General features: G+C 47.6%; 1 protein-coding gene across 1 annotated transcript; it reads right to left on the bottom strand.

Annotated features, from left to right (window-relative positions):
* Positions 1-9801: 9801 nt before the first annotated feature.
* Positions 9802-13770, bottom strand: LOC149341944 (forkhead box protein B1-like). Its single transcript, XM_089542045.1, has one exon. It carries the CDS (start codon positions 13686-13688, stop codon positions 12648-12650), a length of 1041 nt encoding a protein of 346 aa, XP_089398171.1. The 5' UTR covers positions 13689-13770; the 3' UTR covers positions 9802-12647.
* Between the last annotated feature and the right edge of the window lie 4715 nt (positions 13771-18485).

Raw genomic sequence — 18485 nt, 5'->3', positions numbered from 1 at the left:
AGTTCAATTTGCTACCCTAACCATTTTCCGAGGTTCGCACGCCTACTATTGATCTAGTACATAGGCCTGCTCTAGTATATAGGGCAGCTGAAGAGGCTTTACAATTTGATCAGTTTAAACGAGCCAAATGCGTGAAACTTGCAGGCAAAGCATGCGAAATCTCATAGCTCTAGCACTTGAAATGGTGACGCAATCGCCGACTAATGTGGCTCCGGCATTCAGACTTCTCTGCAGTGCACAGAGGTAGGCAGAGGCCGCAATGATGACGTCATGTATGGCGGCACTAAGTTTCCATCGAAGAAGCGGTTGTTTCAGGGAAGAAAACGAATGGCGTCGAAGGTGAAGCTGCCGAAGCATTGTTCGGCGGCATAGGGAGAAACACAGCAGCATGTAAACGAAGGCTGCTGACATCTGAAATTTTAGCAACAATGACATCCCTACGAGTTTCCCCGCACTCCTCCAGCGCAGTGAGCAGAGGCCTGAACATCGTCGCTGTTTGGATCGGCGATTACATCACCCTTTTAAATACTAGCTCAAAACTACTTTGCACGCTTTACCTTATAGAAGCTTCAAAGATTAGAATTTTTGAATAACCTCGAATCCTCAAGAAACCATTTCAACATCCGCATAAGCTAAAGTTACACAGTGCAAAAACAATGTACAGGCGCTTACTTTTCCGTCATGCCGGAGAGTTGTGTGTATTTAAAACAATTCTTATTGTCCGTTTTAGGCAGCATAATTCGTCGCATTCCAACATACACGTCATGTCCATTAAATCATCACCACTGTGTCAAACCGATTTCTTGCCACACAAGCGCATGTTTTTATTTCTCTGCACTGTGCAAGCAATAGTCATTGCATCTTTGTATTATTCGTGTTTGACCATGCCGTTTACACTTTACGGGCACAACCATTCATTTTTCTTCGTGCATTAATTTCGAAATTCCTCTGCATTAATCTCCGATTGCCTGTAGGATGCCTGTCTAATAACCGTATGTTTTTTTTTTATATTGTCTTGCATTTCCACTTCACTACTTCTGTTCCGCGCATTGCTCGTTGAGCCAGTACACACGTACGGGTTTTGATGCAACTGCCGACAAGTATGCATAAGAACAGTATTGATTCAAATCAAACACATTTAGCCAACCGTAAGCATGAAGGCAGCGTGTAATCTGGCAACGATAAACCTCTCAATATCGGCATCGCTTGATAGACATTTTGCGCTCTGCATACACCACGCAACTTTACACATATACACCTCCACTGTGCACTGACCAAAACGAGCAACTGAAAGTAGCTGCACTAAAACACCTAACGATATAGGATTATTGTCCTGGGGGCACGCAGAGCGATAATGCATCGGCAAGCCGTCAAGCGATACAGGCTTATCTTTCGTCGCTGGCAGCAAACACAAGAGATCACGCAACGCTGAATCATCAGTGAACTGCATGCCGTCGGCGTCAGCTGGCTTGTCGCTGATATTGGATTGTGTATATGTATATACCGCAAGCCGACAACGGTTGCCCCCTTTCGAGTGCTTCCGACGTGCAGTATTTGAGCACATAAGAGGCTTTTTGCCGGTATGTAGAAAAACAGCTATTTCCGGGCAACGAGGACCTTCATTGTTCTCGCATTTATAACTCGCTATTAACAGCTGTAGGCAGCCACGGCAACAAAAGAAAATCGTAGCACTGTCCCTGACAGCTGCTGGTGTACAAAGGCAACGATGAATGTACATACAAGGCTGAGGAAGTCTACCTTTAATTATGCTTGATAATACGGCCAATGTACAGTCTATGCATTCACGGTATTGAAAAACAAAGGCGATTGTAATAGCTGAACAATGTTTCATATCAGGGCAAATTCACTGTGTGGGCAATCTGTACACAGCCATGCTACTTTTCAAGGCCATGTACTTACGTAGCCATATGTACACATCTGTGCACAGCCGTTGACATAGCTAATTGTGTGTGTGCGTGCGCGTGTGTGTGTGTGCGTGCGCGTGTGTGTGTGTGTGTGTGTGTGTGTGTGTGTGTGTGTGTGTGTGTGTGTGTGTGTGTGCGTGTGTGTGTGTGTGTGTGTGTGTGTGTGCGTGTGTGTTTGGAGAACGCAGGGTGCAAGCGACATAGACACAGACGCTTCGCTTAACCTCTATAGCTGCTTTTACATGAACCCGACAGCGGCATGTCGAGACAGGGGATCAAGTTGAGCAAGGTTAGCCCAACTAGACGACTGCGTGTTTACATGAACTCGATTTTAGCGAGTCGAGACCGCTTCAACTCCAGCGACACCAAGCGCCAAAAGCGCAAGCGAGAGATGCCTCCAAGATGGCGGCGCGTACCGTTGTCTCAGAGGCGCGACGGCGCAGGCGACAAACAGGTTCGCATCTATCCTCTCCCCTCCCGCTAACCCGACTCTTCGACACCATACTTTTAGAAAGGCGGGTCAACCGAGTTGCAAGCGAGTTGACTCGCTCTGCCGCTTATTTTCTCGACCCGGCAGCGTTTACATCAACCCGACAACTGGTTTTTTACTCGACAAGCAAATTCGACTCGACTCATCGAGTTCATGTAAACAGGCCTTACGTGTCATGCATAATCAGTGAAAGCCGCAGATATTATCATCAATGTCACGCTAGCTGTCGCTAAGGTAGCGCCGCTCCTGGCTGCTTTAATTAAGCCAGCATCGTGTCTGACAGCCGCCTTGTGACAAAACACGCGCGACAGGGGGCGCGGCCTTCAGGTGCCGCGCGCTGTAGGAAAGGACAAGTGCTCGTCGCTATAAGGCCACGCTAAGAAGTATCCGTTCTCTTCGCAACTTTTGTCCGCAGCCGAAGACTCCTCATTTACTAGCATGCTTTTCTTGTGATGCTCCATACTCTAGCAGTCGTGTAAACTAGAAGTGTTTGCCCGTATTTACTGGGCCTGCTTGTTCCTTGAGGACTTTAATTCCTTCAGGACCTTAACTTCTTGCCCGCCGCATGCGTAGGCGGCATTTAAATCCGGCACATAAAGGTATACGTCTCAAAAATGTTGATTTAAGCTCTAGAGTCGAGTGGCAAGCTCTGCTGAACTTGCTGTTAATGATGGAGACATTGGCCCATCTGTGGAACGTTGTGTACCAGACTGAATGAGCAGATGGCAATGTACAGCTCCCTCCAATTTACGAGCGAACAAATTTCGAGCGTTTAATTAATGATTACTCCAAAATTAGGTGGAGCGAGCACATATTTTCCAATTTTGTAACTAGTTTTCCTCTTCGCGCATAATATCCAAAGTATAATATTCAACTTTAGTACAGAAAGAGCCAACAAATTCGTATTTGTCTGCAAACTGATTGTTTTCTTTTCATACTGAGGGACCGGTTCCCAGTATGGCATATATTGCGTTGTATTTCATCACGCAGCCCAGCGTAGCCCAGCGTAGCCCAGCGTAGCCCAGCGTAGGACCCAAGCACTGCATAGCGTCCAGTATACAGTCGCCGGCTTCATTCGTAGCTCGGTAGGTCTATGTCATTTCACTAGAGAGCACGAGGGCGCAGGTTTGACGTCTCACCCATATTTGAATGGAGACGAAATATTACACTGTATTACGGGGGTAGAACGCGTTATAAGAAACATTAGGTGGTTAGTTTTACTACGGAATGCTCCGTTACGCACAGTAAACTTCGCGGACCATGGTACGGCTCTACGGCGATTGAATAACTTGATTTGTCCGCGTACGGAGTTTTACTTGACTAGAAACTTGTCCCTGACGCGAAGGGAGCAGTAACTCTGATCCGAGTTCAAAAGCGAGAAGCACCTTGCGCGGCTATTGACAATGATGATAACAATGATAAACATTTTATTCAATGAAGAGCTTTCAATAATCAGCACAAATGACGTGCCATTCCTTTCGCTCTCTCTCTGGATGGAAGGATGATAAATGGTTTTACCCTTTGTATCGGGCGGTAGCTTTCGCCACCTAGCCTATACTTCCCCCATTGTTAATTTATTTTTCTCGCGCACCAAGGTTGCTTGCATGTATGAGCCCCACAGTGCTTTCCTGCGCAGAATATAACAAGTTAGGTCTCCTCAGCAAAAAACAATAGCACAGATTAAATACCTGACCCGGCGTGCAAGTGGAGTATATGCAGCGTCGACCCTGCCGGAAGCACCGAAAAATTCGCAGCTTCAGAGAGGCCGTTTTCATCGGGCGCGTTGCTCCGCATCCAGCAAAGCCCATCCCTCGAAGGCACGCGTCTCCGCAGTGACCGCGTGCGCTCAAAGAGCACGGAGATAGGGTGGCGGCCTATCGCGTCATGCACATACGCAGACACACGATGCGCGGCGACCAGCATACCAAATCGGCCCAGCTGCGGGCGTCATCGCGACGTATGCGCATTATCCGCTCGCTCCCGATGATCGAAGCATGCGCGTTTGCGCCGCCGAGTCGCCGGCGGGTCTCCAGATTCGCCACGCAATCTTCTCCCCCCCGGCCGGCTTTTGTTGCCACGGCACCCTCCCGAAGAGCCCGTGAAGAGGCGTGCTTAGGCGCGGTGACAACCGTGTTCCTTGCGAGGAGCATGTACCGACAGGCGGCCGTTTAACGGCCAAAAAAAGGCTGCAGAAGGCCGCGGCATTTGAACGAGGGCCTTTCTTATTTCCTCTTGGCCCGTCGAAATGCCCTGTCGACTTTTAGGGTGGATTTTATGAACGACGCCCTCATGGGCGCTTTCACAAAGTGAAAGGCATCGTTTTTTTTATTGGAAACATTGCTTTTTTCTCGTTTGGTGCATGGCTATGCACAGCCTCACGCTGCTATAACATGCGCATGCAACAGGGAGCAAGGGCACACTGCACTGAAGGTAATGTCGAATTTAAGAGCAAACGTGATGACTCCCATCCACGTGGCATAACTCACTGAAGCCTGCAGTGAGCTAGAAACGCGCAGAGACGCTCGGCAGAACGAATACTCTGTGTCAGGTATCGTGAAATAAATGTCTAAGTGAGCGGTAATTCGGCCGGGCATAGCAAATTTGTATAAAATACAAACTCCAGACAAGAATAACGCGCGCTTCCGGGAAGAAGGAGATGGGGATCGAATTATGTGTTCATTTTGGCGAAATTATTTGCGGGAAGAATTTTTCGCGAATTGTATGCGATCCCCCCCCCCCAAAAAAAAAAAAATAAAGAGCGTGAAAATGAGGTGGTCTTTGAAAAATAGGGCGTTTACAATATTATAGACAGTGGTGAATATTGGCGCGGTCCATTCTTTTTTATCTAAAAAAAGGTGCCACGAAAATCAAATGAAATCAACTGTTTTTTTATATTGAAATTTCAACGTCCTCAATGATGAGAATGACAATGCTAAAAATTTTGGAAAGCAGATCATTTGTATTCTGGTCCACGGCGAAATTGCCGCGGTCATTGGGAGAGAGCCTGACTCTTGATCTGACCTTGATCTGCACCTTCGACAGCGAAAGAAAGAGAAGACAAAAATGTACGCGCGCGAAAAAAGCACAGGGCTCTCGGACGTAGGTGGAGGAGCAGGAGTAGGAATAAGAAGAAAAGCAGGGAGGTTAACAGGAAGAATAATCGGTTTTCTACCCTGTACGGGGGGAAAGGGTGAGAAGATAAAAAAAAATGAAAGAGCTGCAGGAAATTGAAGTAACTATGAAAAGTCAGCGTTCGTTAAAGACACAGCCTATCATGCAGGCCAGAAGTCCGCAAGAAGCTTAGCAGTGCCTTGGAGGCTTTCACCGCCGACGATCGCCGCGGCCAGTGGCCGAGAATCTTCATTTCAGTCAGTGGGCGTGGATACAGACGCTCCATGCGCACGGCTGAGAGACTGCCTTCCGGCGCTGTAGGCAGGGCAGTCACAAAGAATGTGGGATATAGTCTCGACATAACCGTAGATGGCACATGCAGGGCTATCAGCCATACCAATTCCGAAAGAGTAATGGTTGGTGAAAGCTACACCAAGCTAGAGGCGACACAGCAAAGTTTCTTCACGTCGTGGTAGGCCGGATGGTAGCCGGAGCTTCAGATCTGGGTCCAAGGATTTTAAACGTAAATTGGAAAATTGGCCGCAATTCCACGCGGCAAGCGTGATGTCCCGCGCAAGTGCGCGAAGCCTGCCCGCTGCGTCTGATCTCGAAATGGGGATCGACACAAAATCGCCGTCGCGGTGAGCAGCTCGCGCGACCTCATCCGCGCGGTGATTGCCTGCTATGCCGCTGTGCCCCGGTAGCCATTGGTAGATAATGTCATGTCCTTTGTTGACGGCAGAGTGATGTAGTTGGCGAAGAGGAGCTTGTAAGTCTAAGAGGGCAACTTTGGAATCGGTGGAAATAGACCACTGCTGAGGGCGCTGCTGATTGATGTGCTCAATGGCGACACGAAGAGCGGTGAGTTCTGCACCCGTCGAAGAAGTCTGATGAGCTATCCTAACTCTGATTTCTGTAGTCCTTGCGGGGATGACCACGAATCCCAAGAACTGATATATGGTTCACTGAACCGTCGGTGTAGACGTGCACCCGGTTTGCATTCTGCTCAGGGAAATATTCAAGAATGACTTGTTTTCGTTCTATCAGCGATAAATCGATCTTCTCCCTGATTCGGACATAGTAATCCAACGGAAGTGGGCATCTCGTTCTATTTTGCGCCTATGAACCACTGCACATTTGCACCTTTGACAAAAAGTTTGGATATTGGAAAACTGCGAGGTACTGGTATGCAAATATTCAAGGTAAGAGTCCATTTTTCTGACATGTAGCAAAACCTTACTGCATCGAGCAGAAAACCAACAGGAAACTCTTTTCGACGATAGCAAGAACGATGATAGCAAAAAAAATGCGAGCCTGCCGACGGGAGATCTGCACATACGTTGTTGATTGTTACAGTGAAATATTCGAATATATGGAACAAAATTTTATTCTCAAAACATTTTCGCGTCAAAAATCCTTTTGTCCATAATTATTAGGTTTATAATTTTCGCACATTGGCTTATTATCCTCACGCGTTGATGCCTTGATAAAAAGTGGCTGGTTTCGAATCGCCATAAAATTGGTTACGAGGCCCTTTCCCAACCTTGAAACAACAAGGACAATCAACAGCATCACTTGCTGTATACATAATTCACGACTTATGCGCGAATATCTTTTGAATTCAGCAGCTCCAAAATAAGGTAGCGCCAGTTGAATATAGTGTTATTTATGGCAGTGGTGTGATACCAACATTCAACAGTTCTTCAACACCATGCTAAATGATTTGTCTTCAATAATTTTAAGAACCTTTCTACGTGAGGGCGGAATCACAGCTGATGTCGTGATATCAGAGAATGTTACCTAAGTAAATATGGCCGATGTGAATTTCGAGGAAAGGCCATCCCACAATCCGCGATCCAATGCACTCTGCTGACGGACCCCCTTGGCACCGGCCGGAGTTTAAAAGTAGATAATTTTTGCATACAATTCGATTCATACGCGCGTTGCGTTCTGAAGTCCGCATGCAACATAATGAAACAAGCCATGCACGGAAGTCACCGGAAGAACTGATAGCGAGGAAAGCTACTGTTAATACGTGTCATGAGCATCGCAGCCGCGACGTATTATAGAATTACGAGCGACGCAGAACAAAACAAGCTGAAAGCGAAGGCAATTACTTAGCTTGACTCAGAGCACATACCATACGTGCCTGTATACTGGTCCCACCGTTCGCGATAATGTTTAACAATGGCGTGTGAAAACAAAAAGGCGCGTTGTTCATACAGCTGAATTCGTGTGATAAGAAGGCTTTTTCCAACGATATTGCTCAAACAACAAACGCGAGTGAATATCCAATAGTGAGCGCGTGTTTTTTGTTTGTTTTTTTTTACACGTTTGTATTGAATCCATGCTTGCTCGGCATGCTATAGGACAGGCTTTTTTTTTCTCCAGAAAGTCTCAAATGAAATTAAGAGTTAAATGCAGGTTCGCAGAGAAGCAGAACGTATACATAAGCCGCACAAGAAAATATGTCGTTCCGTAGGGAAACAGAACGCTTAGATATAGTGTACGGGCAGAAAAAAAAAAGTCGGTGTGAATGCATGCACATTTATTGCAAACAGTTAGCAGCAAAAAATTTAGATTGACGGCAGAGTAAAAGAAAGCTGCTAACGTTTTTCACGGGGCGACTAAATGAAACTGGCAGCAGTGGCATGTGCGCATTCTCATGAACAAATAATATTTCGTCGCGTCCAGTAGAGCAGGCGTGATCGCAATTATGTGCGAACTTGCATTCACTTATGTGCGAACCTGTGCATGCACGCGAAGACAGAAATTAGTTGCGGAAACTTTTCAGATCGAACGCGTTTGTGAAGCACCGGTCTTCGCATCCTCCCGTCATTGTGAAGTTCGCAAGCAGCGTGTCGACGTGGCGCGTACAGCGGCAACAGCCAGGTCAGTCACCTCAGAATTGAAAATTTGCCGATCTAAACATTGCTCTCTATGCTTCGCTATACCTGAAACCCCCTGACGAGGACCTCACGATAAGATTTTGTCTAATAATTAAATAAAAGAAGGAATGAACACTTGGATGAACTGAAGATTGATATGATTGATAAAGAAACTTCTCATCGTTTCAATAACACAGGCTGGCAGTTAAACGCACACAAAGTGTTGGCATATCCATGGTTTCTGATTGCGCGTATACGTCCAGAGAGTGCATAAATTAGGAAACGGTACTATGAAATTGATTATTGTGTATGCGCTATCAATTTATCGTTCATGTCCCCTCTAGCTTCGTTGATTTGCAGCTTCATAAACCTAGACGCATGTTATGCCCAAGCCACATTTCCGTGCAGTACCTGAACTTGCTCGCTTGTACACTTTTTTCCAACATGCGGGCGCGTAAATGAGTGTATTGTTATATATATATATATATATATATATATATATATATATATATATATATATATATATATATATATATATATATATATATATATATATATATATATATATATATATATATATATATATATATATATATATATATCAGTACTCGCTGTATAAAACGCGCAAAGCGCTCGTCGCTTAAGTGTATTGCAGCTTGATGCGTTCCACTCTGCTGCTTGCTCCAAGCAATGCTTAAGCGCAAAAGTGCACTGTCCGTGAGTGCCATCTGAGAAGGAACCTCTCGCATACAGACAGCACACGATGTCCAGCTGACATGATGTTTGATTTAGTAACAATCCAATCTTGAATTTCGGCTTACTTCACCTCACTCATTGCTAAGAGAATGACCTTAGTGTCTTGTCAATATTTGCTTTCTGTAGCGAAGGTTTCATTCGTATGTGTACTGCATCATGTGTCTAGAGTTATGGTCACAAAAAGTAATATTGCGCAAGTTGCATCTGCACACCCATTCTTAAGCGCAAAGTAGCATGTGTAAACGTAGAAATTGGCGGCTTTCGGTCACATAGCATCATGCAATCAATATCTTCTTTTTGTTTCTGCAATTGCTGTATTGAATCCCGATTTCTTTGCTGTTAGCTTCGCGACTTTCACAAGCTTCCAAAAAACGCTTTCGAGCCTTTCGCAGTTTTGTTCTGGCTTTACGTCTCCGTGCATATAGGAATCTTCCGCGCACACGGGCTCACTGTTTTCACTGCTGCCGCACAAGTGATCAAAACACAAGACTGAAAACAATTTTTTCACTTGCAGTAATGTTCGTGAGGCTGATAGGCAGCGGCGTGTTTTCCACTTGAGTTTTATGCCGCACGAGGTGTGCATGCGGTAGACACCACAGAATTCGTACACAAATGAAAGACAAAGAGTTCGTTCCTCAAGCAACGTTCATGGACACGTGACTCGTTTTATTTCCAATTTGCAAGTTTTTCTACAGCATATAAACATGACAACATCGACAGTTCGAAGCGTGCCTTTTTGTCGATATATTTCCAAGTGTTCACGAATCTGAATAAACACAGCGATGCCCACCACAGTCTTGCACACTAAAGCGTGAAAGTCCTGTTGATTTGCCTTGGGGTCAAATGGGAAAATAAATGGAGACGAGGAAAGGTGAAGACACCAATTCGCGCTTATATGCGTTGGTTTGGTGTAATGGCTCAGAAGTCTTCAAACCATATGCGTGAAAGAACATGCATTTATATTTTTCTCTATGGTTTCTGCGCCTGTTTACCTGACATAAGCATTCATCGCAAACTCTGAACCTGAATGCACGTTATTCCAAATCTAACGTCCAAGATATGCACCTTACAGGACACGCGACATAAACACCGTAGTGCGTTGAAACAGTTGCATGTCTCAGTGCGTTACAGCGCTGCGATATACGACAAACGAACCTTATTTCTCCGTTTGCTTTCTATAAATTGCACACGCAGGCTTTTGTGACACCGTTGAGCTCGTTGATTACAGTGGGTAAACAGAAAGACAAAGGCTTCCAAAGGGCAAAGCAAAGAGCATACGATAACGCCGTTATCAATGAGCAGTCAAGCGCTGTTTGTACTGCTTCCGTTTGATACTCACTGTGTGCAGTAAGAACGCCCACACGATTATTTCAACGGTGCTGTGTGACCCACGGGCTGTATGTATTATGCAAGATCAATCTTTCTGGGTGCGGTCCTGCTCGAAGAGCATTTCAAAGTGGTACGCCCCGGTCACCAGCTCGCGCTTGGCTTTACAGCGTACACAAAAAAAATACACACAATGCAATCTCAGCTAATCCATTTGGTGTGGGCGATTTTGCACATTGTGAGGGGAAACCTGCATCAAGGTACGGACGTCACTGCACACGTTTGTCATCTATATCTTTCGCTTCGCAAAGCACAATACAACTTTTCTAAAGGCGCGTGTCGTGTACAGTTGCTAATGAACCGATCGCATAGCCATAATCAGTAAATACATATATACCGAATTTAAAAACTAAATGAATGGCAATACAATATCAAAGGCGGCAGCTGCATACCGGACTAGATGCAACGATAAGCTCCCAGTAGAAAGCGCCGTAAGTACGCGCTCGGAGCGCAAACAGTAACATAGTTTTGACAACTGGAATTAGTATACAGTTGCATCACATGTAACACGAGGACCCTGCAAAACAATGCTAACGCTTGAAACGCCAATCGACACGTGCTTCTCTGCAATGTTGGGACGAAAATAAGGAATACTCGAAGGTGACAGCATTGCTCCCAGTGCAAGACTCGCGGCGGGCATCGCTATTCGAGGCGCGTATTTTTGTGCACCCTCTGTCCCTCAGAAACGAAAGAAGGCGCTCCCTTGGGTTCTTCCCGCACACTGCATGCAGCACACACTGTCAGCGGGACAGTTCTTCAGATTAGGGGATCCAACATAGCGGCCACGCGGTGACAAGGTCGCCGGCAGCTACAGGTGCATGGGTAAGCTCCTCGATATATATATATTTTTTCCTAACGGCCACAAAGTCCACATTCTCGCCGAAGAGGGGAATGGCGGGGGCGTCGAGCGCAAGGGGGCCAGCGCCTTTGTCGCGCCGACTGGATGACAACGCAGCCCGCTCGGGGCTTGTTCTTCCTTTGACTTTTAGGGTGCCGCGCGGCTTCTCAGAGGGAGGAAAAGCGATGGGCACGCACCTGCAGAAACGGGCGACGCTGCTCGACGGGGAGCGTCCCGTGTGTGCGCCCCGTTGTGGCTTTCGGTGGAAAGATGGGTTTCCTGCGGCGTTCCTCTGGCTCGGGGACACGCACGTGCAGCGCCGGAGGATCATCTGGGCCAGCGAATAGATGTGTGTTTTCTTCTCGAGCCTTTTCACCGGAGGAACAGTGGCGAGAAGACGACGCGCTCTCAGCGGTGGCCATTGGGTCCTCTCGGAGACATATGCGGCGAACAGTGGTGGAGGTCGTTGGGACGACTGCTGCATGCGCTTTGCCAGGGGTGTAGCGGGGCCGTAAACGTGGGAAGGAGCAAAATAAAAGAGAATTTTAGCCCAAGACATTTCGCTTCGCGGGAGTCTCGACATTCTTGATTTCGCAAAACAGGCTGCTAGGGTTTCGAGGGCTCGGGGTTTTTGAAAAATCGGCTGCCTACCATTCTTCTTGCGGCTTCCAAAATAGTAAAGTTTGACATGTCGGTTTATCTTGAAGGAAGAGTGACACTCTGCGCTGTCTGAAAAAAAACGACTCGATGGGTTACCACTTTTGGGGAGGAGAGCTTGTGTCCGACGGAACGTGTGAGAATTGCTGGTGATTTCTTTCCGGTGCACGGAAGAATGCGAGCAAGATGCTTTCCACATGTAATTCGAAGCCTCTGCGATTATTTTTGCTGCCTTCGCGTCCTTTCATTAATACAGCGTTGTGAAAGCTCGCTGCGTACGGTTTGCTTTCTTGAGAATTGTCAGAAATAAGGAACTATATAGAAGAGTTGCAGGTCCACTGTAAACCTTTTTCCTTCGCATCTGTCGTCATCACTGCTTCTTCTTTGTCCAACATTCGCATCATACGAACTGTACATTTATACAAAGCGCCCGGTCCTTTCGTGAGGGCGCCAAGGAGGAATATTTACACACACACTTCAAGCACACACTCACATATACGCACGCCACCAGATGCTGCACAAGCGGCAACGGCAGCCATCTCACGTCCTATAAATAATATCTCTGTGAAGACGAGGGAGAGTCCTTCGGAACTATACTAACAAAGATCGTTGGCCATTTCGTCCGACACCACATCCAGCGACGTGCACGATACATCACTGGACGCCGAGTCCGGCCTGGGAGGCGCCCTCGAGGAGGGCGGCACCGCTGCTGACGACGTCATGTGTGCCGCGCTGGCCGTCAGCAGGGACTGCTCGGCGGTGAGGCCCGGAAACTGGAAGGCCGGCAGCAGTGCGGGCGGCTTCAGCGGCAGCGACGGGAGCGAGAACGGCACCCCGGTCCCGGACGGCACGGGCACGACGCCGGCGAGAGGGTAGTGACCGGGCGGCAGCTTGGCTCCGCACAGAAGGCCGTTGAGTTCTTGCCGGCTGGCGGCCGCCACCAGGCTTGAGTACGTCGAGTGCCAAGACGCCTGAGTCGCGTACGGCAGGGAGCACGGGAATGGCGCCAAGGACCGCAGGTGGGGCGGAGTCGTCGTGTAGGGAGGACTTGCCGGCAGCACGCCGCTGAAGTTCTTGCCATCCGGCGCGATGATGTTCTCGATGGAGAATGGCTGCTTGACGTAGGCGGGAAGCACGGTGCCGTGCCTCAGCGCGTCTGCGTGCTGCCCCTGCAGATGGCTCGGCGCCGCCGCCAGTGCAGTGAGCCGCATCTTGGCCTGCTCCTGGATGGCGTTCTGCGACACGGTCTCGTAGTGCTTCAGCTCGGCCAGGGCCACGGCCGTGGCGTCCTTGATCTGCCGCGGAAGCTTGAAGCGCTTGCGGCGCCGCAGGAACGAGCCGTTCTCGAACATGTCGCCGCAGGCCGGGTGCAGCGCCCAGTAGCTGCCCTTGCCCGGCCGGTCGGGCCTGCGCGGGATCTTGATGAAGCAGTCGTTGAAGGACAGGTTGTGCCTGAGCGAGTTCTGCCACCGCTGCGTGTTCTTGCGGTAGTAGGGGAAGCGGTCCATGATGAACTTGTAGATGTCGCTGAGCGTGAGCATCTTCTCCTGCGAGCTCTGGATGGCCATGAACGTGAGCGAGATGTACGAGTAGGGCGGCTTCTGGTCCCCGTACGTCGACCGGCCGGGCCTCGGCATGTTTGCCGAAGCGCCAGTGCCGCGCTGCTTGGGCGTCACTGCCGTGGCTGAGACGAGCGCCGCTGCCGCCGCGATGCGTGCACCTCGCAACAGCGACTGAGCGAGCCGTTTTCCCGAACCGGACACGCCGCTCCGCCGGGTGTAGGCGAGCGGGAGGGAGGGGCGCGCGCCAGTCTCCGCCTCGGCCACGCTCTAAGTCCGCCCCACCATGACGTCACGCAGCGGTGCCCCCAGTGTTTAGGGCGGGGATTGTTGATTTAATGTGCGACCAATGGGAAAGTCCACAAGACACGCAGGAGGCGAGGCTTTGGAAGGGGGCGTCACGGCTCTTGTCAACGACTGAGGAGCGCCGGAGTGCGGAGCTGAGGCTTGTCCGAGCGGATTGGCGGCGGCCGCTGATGTTTTTCCGAGTGCGCGCTTAGGCTTCTCTGCTTGCTGTCCTCTGATCTCGCCGCGCGCGCATCTCTGCGGGCCCGTAAAACCGGCACCGCGTTCTGGAAACCGCGGAAGCTGGAGAGTGGTGTGCTTTCTTGAAACAGTGCGGGCCGGCAGGGGAAGGAACAGCTGTCGCTGTCACGGGGACGCACCTTGGCGCCGAATGAATAAAAAGAGAGTTTCGGAAAAGTCTCCCAGGTGTGTAGCTCCTTTACTGGGGTCATTTTTATCCTCCGTTTTCAGTGATCGTATATCAGCTTCACAAACCAAGACTAGCAAGTTTGGTGGGACGAGAAGAAATTGGCACGCACACGCTTCTGAACAAGTTTGAGGAGCGCCGCCGTGTTTTCGGTTAACTGCAGCGGCAAGCTGTTTTCTTCTAGCGCATATCTGTGGCTGTCATTGCTTTCTTCGAAGTATTGCTGAAAACATGGGCGCGTGCTTCGAGCAACTCGCTGCGCCTCAGAGCATGCGTAATGGTAGCCTTGAACCATCTTTGTAAGAAATTTTCTTTTCAATATCGAAAGCAACATCAGCCTGCTGGGAAACTGTTCCATATTTTTTTATTTAGCTTTTACTTCGTCGCTGATTTAAAAGAATTGTTTGTTGTAGCAGTTCCAAAATTGTTTCTCTATTGTGTCTGATCTGATGTTGTTCGGAAAAAATTACCTCGAGATAATGCTTGCAACCGGACTGAAGAGTACGAAGGATGAACTGATGAGGGTGCTGATATACTACACATGTCATATCTGCTGCCTGCCAGACAGCAGTGGCGGAGAAAGAAAGACAACCCGCCGTCTGCTATAGTTACGGCGGCGCCGGCCTAGCATTTGCATGCAGTTGCGTCGAAATGCTCAGTTTTTCGCCTCTGGGCATCTCTTGTCTGTCGCTGTACGGGCCGTTATCTACTGGCGATGCTATTTCCAGCAGAACGACAGCAGTGGAGGCGATTACCCAGATCGCGAAAATAGTGATAGAGGCGTTTCATTATCCTTATTCAGTTTCAATGTTCGTTCTTTCCGAGCCCACCTTCGCGGCTATAGCGTCCCCTTACAAAAAAGGTTTTGACAGTCTATAGAGTGTCTATAGACTTCTGTCTATAAAGTCTATAGACTGTCTATAGAGAAAAGTCTATAGGCAATACAAATGTCAGGGAGAGTCTGTAGATAATCTATAGATTTATGGCTATGCACTTTTAGTACACTTCTGTCTATAGACAGTGTATAGACTATGAATAGACAAAGAGCAATATGTATAGGAAGTCAATAGAGTCAATAGCAAGTCTATAGACTGTCTATAGACCATTTTTATAAGGGTCCCGAATACTGCAACAAACGAATAGAAATAAAATGGATGCATGTGTTCACTAACCTGTTGTGGCCGCAACCTGCACAACTCTCCTCTTCAGGGAGAAGGCTGATGCAACAAGCCGAATCCCGAGTTTGGGAAACTATTTGGGAAATTATTTCAGTTCTCGCAACTATCGGGCCCATTTATTGGCTGTTCCGTACACATCCCGCCTATCAAGTCTCGGGACACTGAGCGGCAATCGTTCATGGACACAGATGTTACCTTGGCTGGTAGCTTATGCCGCATGCTCCTCTAGATGCGCCTGATGATCGAGAAATGCCGTTATGGACATGTAATGCATTAACAAAACGAAAATCTGAAATCCGGTTGTAACATCGTTAATAAACCTCCTGAATATTTCCGACCACCTGGGAACCTTCAACGTGTATTCACATCGCACAGCACATGGGCGCCTCTTGCGTTTCGCACCACTGAAATGCGGCCGCTACTTTCGGGTTCGAACTCGGGGACTCCGGCTCGGGGGCGGTTTTCTGCTTCTCTCATTTCCCGCTTGCTGCCGCTCTCCTCCCTTCCCTCACGGCGCGCTTGAGGCGTCCACCGGAAAGTGAGACAGCTACACTGCTCCATTTCCTTTCCTCAGTAACCACTAACCATTAATAAGCCTGGTGTAATAAGGTCATTATTTCATTGCCTCTTTCTTAACAAATAAATCATTCCTGTAAATTCGCACTCCTCACAGGCGTTTCGGAGCAGTGAAAAACCCGTTGCGAGTCATCAGAAAACGCCGGAAACCCACTCTTATAGAAGATGGCATCCGTGTGCAAGGACCGCCCCTTATAAAAATGGTCTATAGACAGTCTATAGATTTGTTATTGACTCTATTGACTTCCTATAGATATTGCTTTTGGTCTATTCATAGTCTATACACTGTCTATAGACAAAAGTCTACTAAAAGTGTATAGCCATAAATCTATAGATTATCTATAGACTCTCTGACATTTGTATTGCCTATAGACTTTTGTCTATACACAGTCTATAGACTTTATAGACAGAAGTTTATAGACACTCTATAGACTGTCTAAAACGTTTTTGTAAGGGGTGTGCACGGTGCGTGCCCAAGGGTTTGTGTGTTTTTAACTTTTCCTTTTTTTTTATTAATGCTGAAGTAATATTGGCACACTACTATACCGCGTCCACAACGCATTCGATCGCCGCGTTCCTCGTCCTTGCTGGCGTTTCACAGCATCAAAGTAAACGGTGCAGTTCGTGCTGCAACGAGCGACACCTTCATTGACTCTCAAATGACTTTTGATTATGCCGCTTTCAGTTCACCGTTTTTGTTTGAAGTTGTTCTAATGAGCTTCGAAGTGACTGCTATTAGCTAGGACTAGGAAAAGAAAAATCAGTATAAGCACGTGATAGTCGTATTGTATTCAGTTATAACGGATCTATGAATATCCCATATCCGGCATTTCTGGACAAAAGCATTTTTGAAAGGTAAAGAGTTTATTCACATACCCTAAAGGCCCTTTTCGGGCATTACATAGGGGGGGGGGGGTGTACAGTTAGAAGTAAACAATATTCCACACAGTTGTACAGGCAACACAAATCCAAAACCACAGGCAAAATCGGGGGGGGGGGGGGGGGGGGGAGCACCGAAAATTCAAAGTTGATAGGACGCAGGAATAGAGGCTTCCTAATCCGAATTTATTTGTAAAAAACACTTTAGTTTTTGCACAAAGGCGTCATGATTTAAGGGGAGTATATGACGGGATTTTTTTATTTTCTTAGATTCACTATAACAGTCAGTATATCCGCGCGACTCCCGTCGGCAATCTTAGCTTTTTCTGGTATTGATGTTTTTGCTATCGTCAAAAGCCTTCCCGATAGGTTTTCTATTGCAGTCTTTATAGCTCGGTGCGAATGATGGAAACACTCTAAAAGAACTATTTTGCTACATATCGGAAGAATGGACCATTACCGTCAATATTTATAATACCAGTATCGTACAGTTCTCCAATTTTCAAAATTTTTGACCAAGAATGTTGGACATGTTTGAAGAACGTGGCTATAGCTTTTTCTCTACAGCTATAACCTTTTTACGTCATATATTTGTGTTTGAGAAGCATCCAATTCTATTAGACAATGTTCAACAGCCTATAGCAAGGGAACAGCAGTTCTTAATTGGTACCGAGGTGCTGGAAGTAGTAAGAGAATATATCTACTTAGGGCAGGTAGTGACCGCTGATCCGTATCATGAGAGGGAAATAACTAGAAGAATAAGAATTGGGTGGAGCGCATATGGCAGATTCTCTCCAATCATGAATGGCAGTTTGCTAATATCCCTCAAGAGAAAAGTGTACAACAGCTGTATCTTACCGGTACTCACCTATGGGGCAGAAACGTGGAGGCTAACAAAGAGGGGTTCAGCTTAAGTTAAGGACAACGCAGCGAGCTATGAAAAAAAAATGATAGGTGTAACGTAAGAGATCGGAAGCGGGTGGAGTGGGTGAGGGAACAAACGCGGGTTAATGACATCCTAGTCGAAATCAAGAGGAAGAAATGGGCTTTGGCAGGGGGTGTAATGCGAAGGCAAGATAATCGCTGGTCCTTAAGGGTAACGGAGTGGATTCCAAGAGAAGGCCATCATAGCAGGGGGCGGCGGAAAGTTAGGTGGGTGGATGAGATTAAGAAGTTTGCGGGGATACGGTTGCCGCAAGTGGCAAAAGACAGTGTTAATTGGAGAGACATGGGAGAGGTCTTTGTCTTGCAGTGGGCGTAGTCAGGCTAATGATGATGATGAGGATGATGATGATTTGTTTTAGTGACAGATAAATGATATCATATTTTCGCTTCCCTTTACACCAAGTATCATGTTAACATCCGACGTTGTTCATGCGAACCCACATGAAAGTATATATTTGTAGCGCGTGATGTTTCCAGAGCAGGGCTTGCCGGAATATTGCAGGATAGAACAGAGTAAGACTGGCGATTGAAAGTGTGCTTCCGACTGCACACGCAGACGGAAGCAAAAAGTTGGAGAAGGAAAGC

Source organism: Amblyomma mixtum, chromosome 5 (genome assembly GCF_055824585.1).
Source record: "Amblyomma mixtum isolate Tamu chromosome 5, ASM5582458v1, whole genome shotgun sequence".
Taxonomy (NCBI): domain Eukaryota; kingdom Metazoa; phylum Arthropoda; class Arachnida; order Ixodida; family Ixodidae; genus Amblyomma; species Amblyomma mixtum.
The sequence above is the reverse complement of the archived record's forward strand: the minus strand, read 5'-3'. Positions and strand labels throughout refer to the sequence as shown.

Excerpts from the sequence above, each read along its gene's own strand:
- LOC149341944 (XM_089542045.1), bottom strand. The coding sequence starts at position 13,688 with ATGCCGAGGCCCGGCCGGTCGACGTACGGGGACCAGAAGCCGCCCTAC.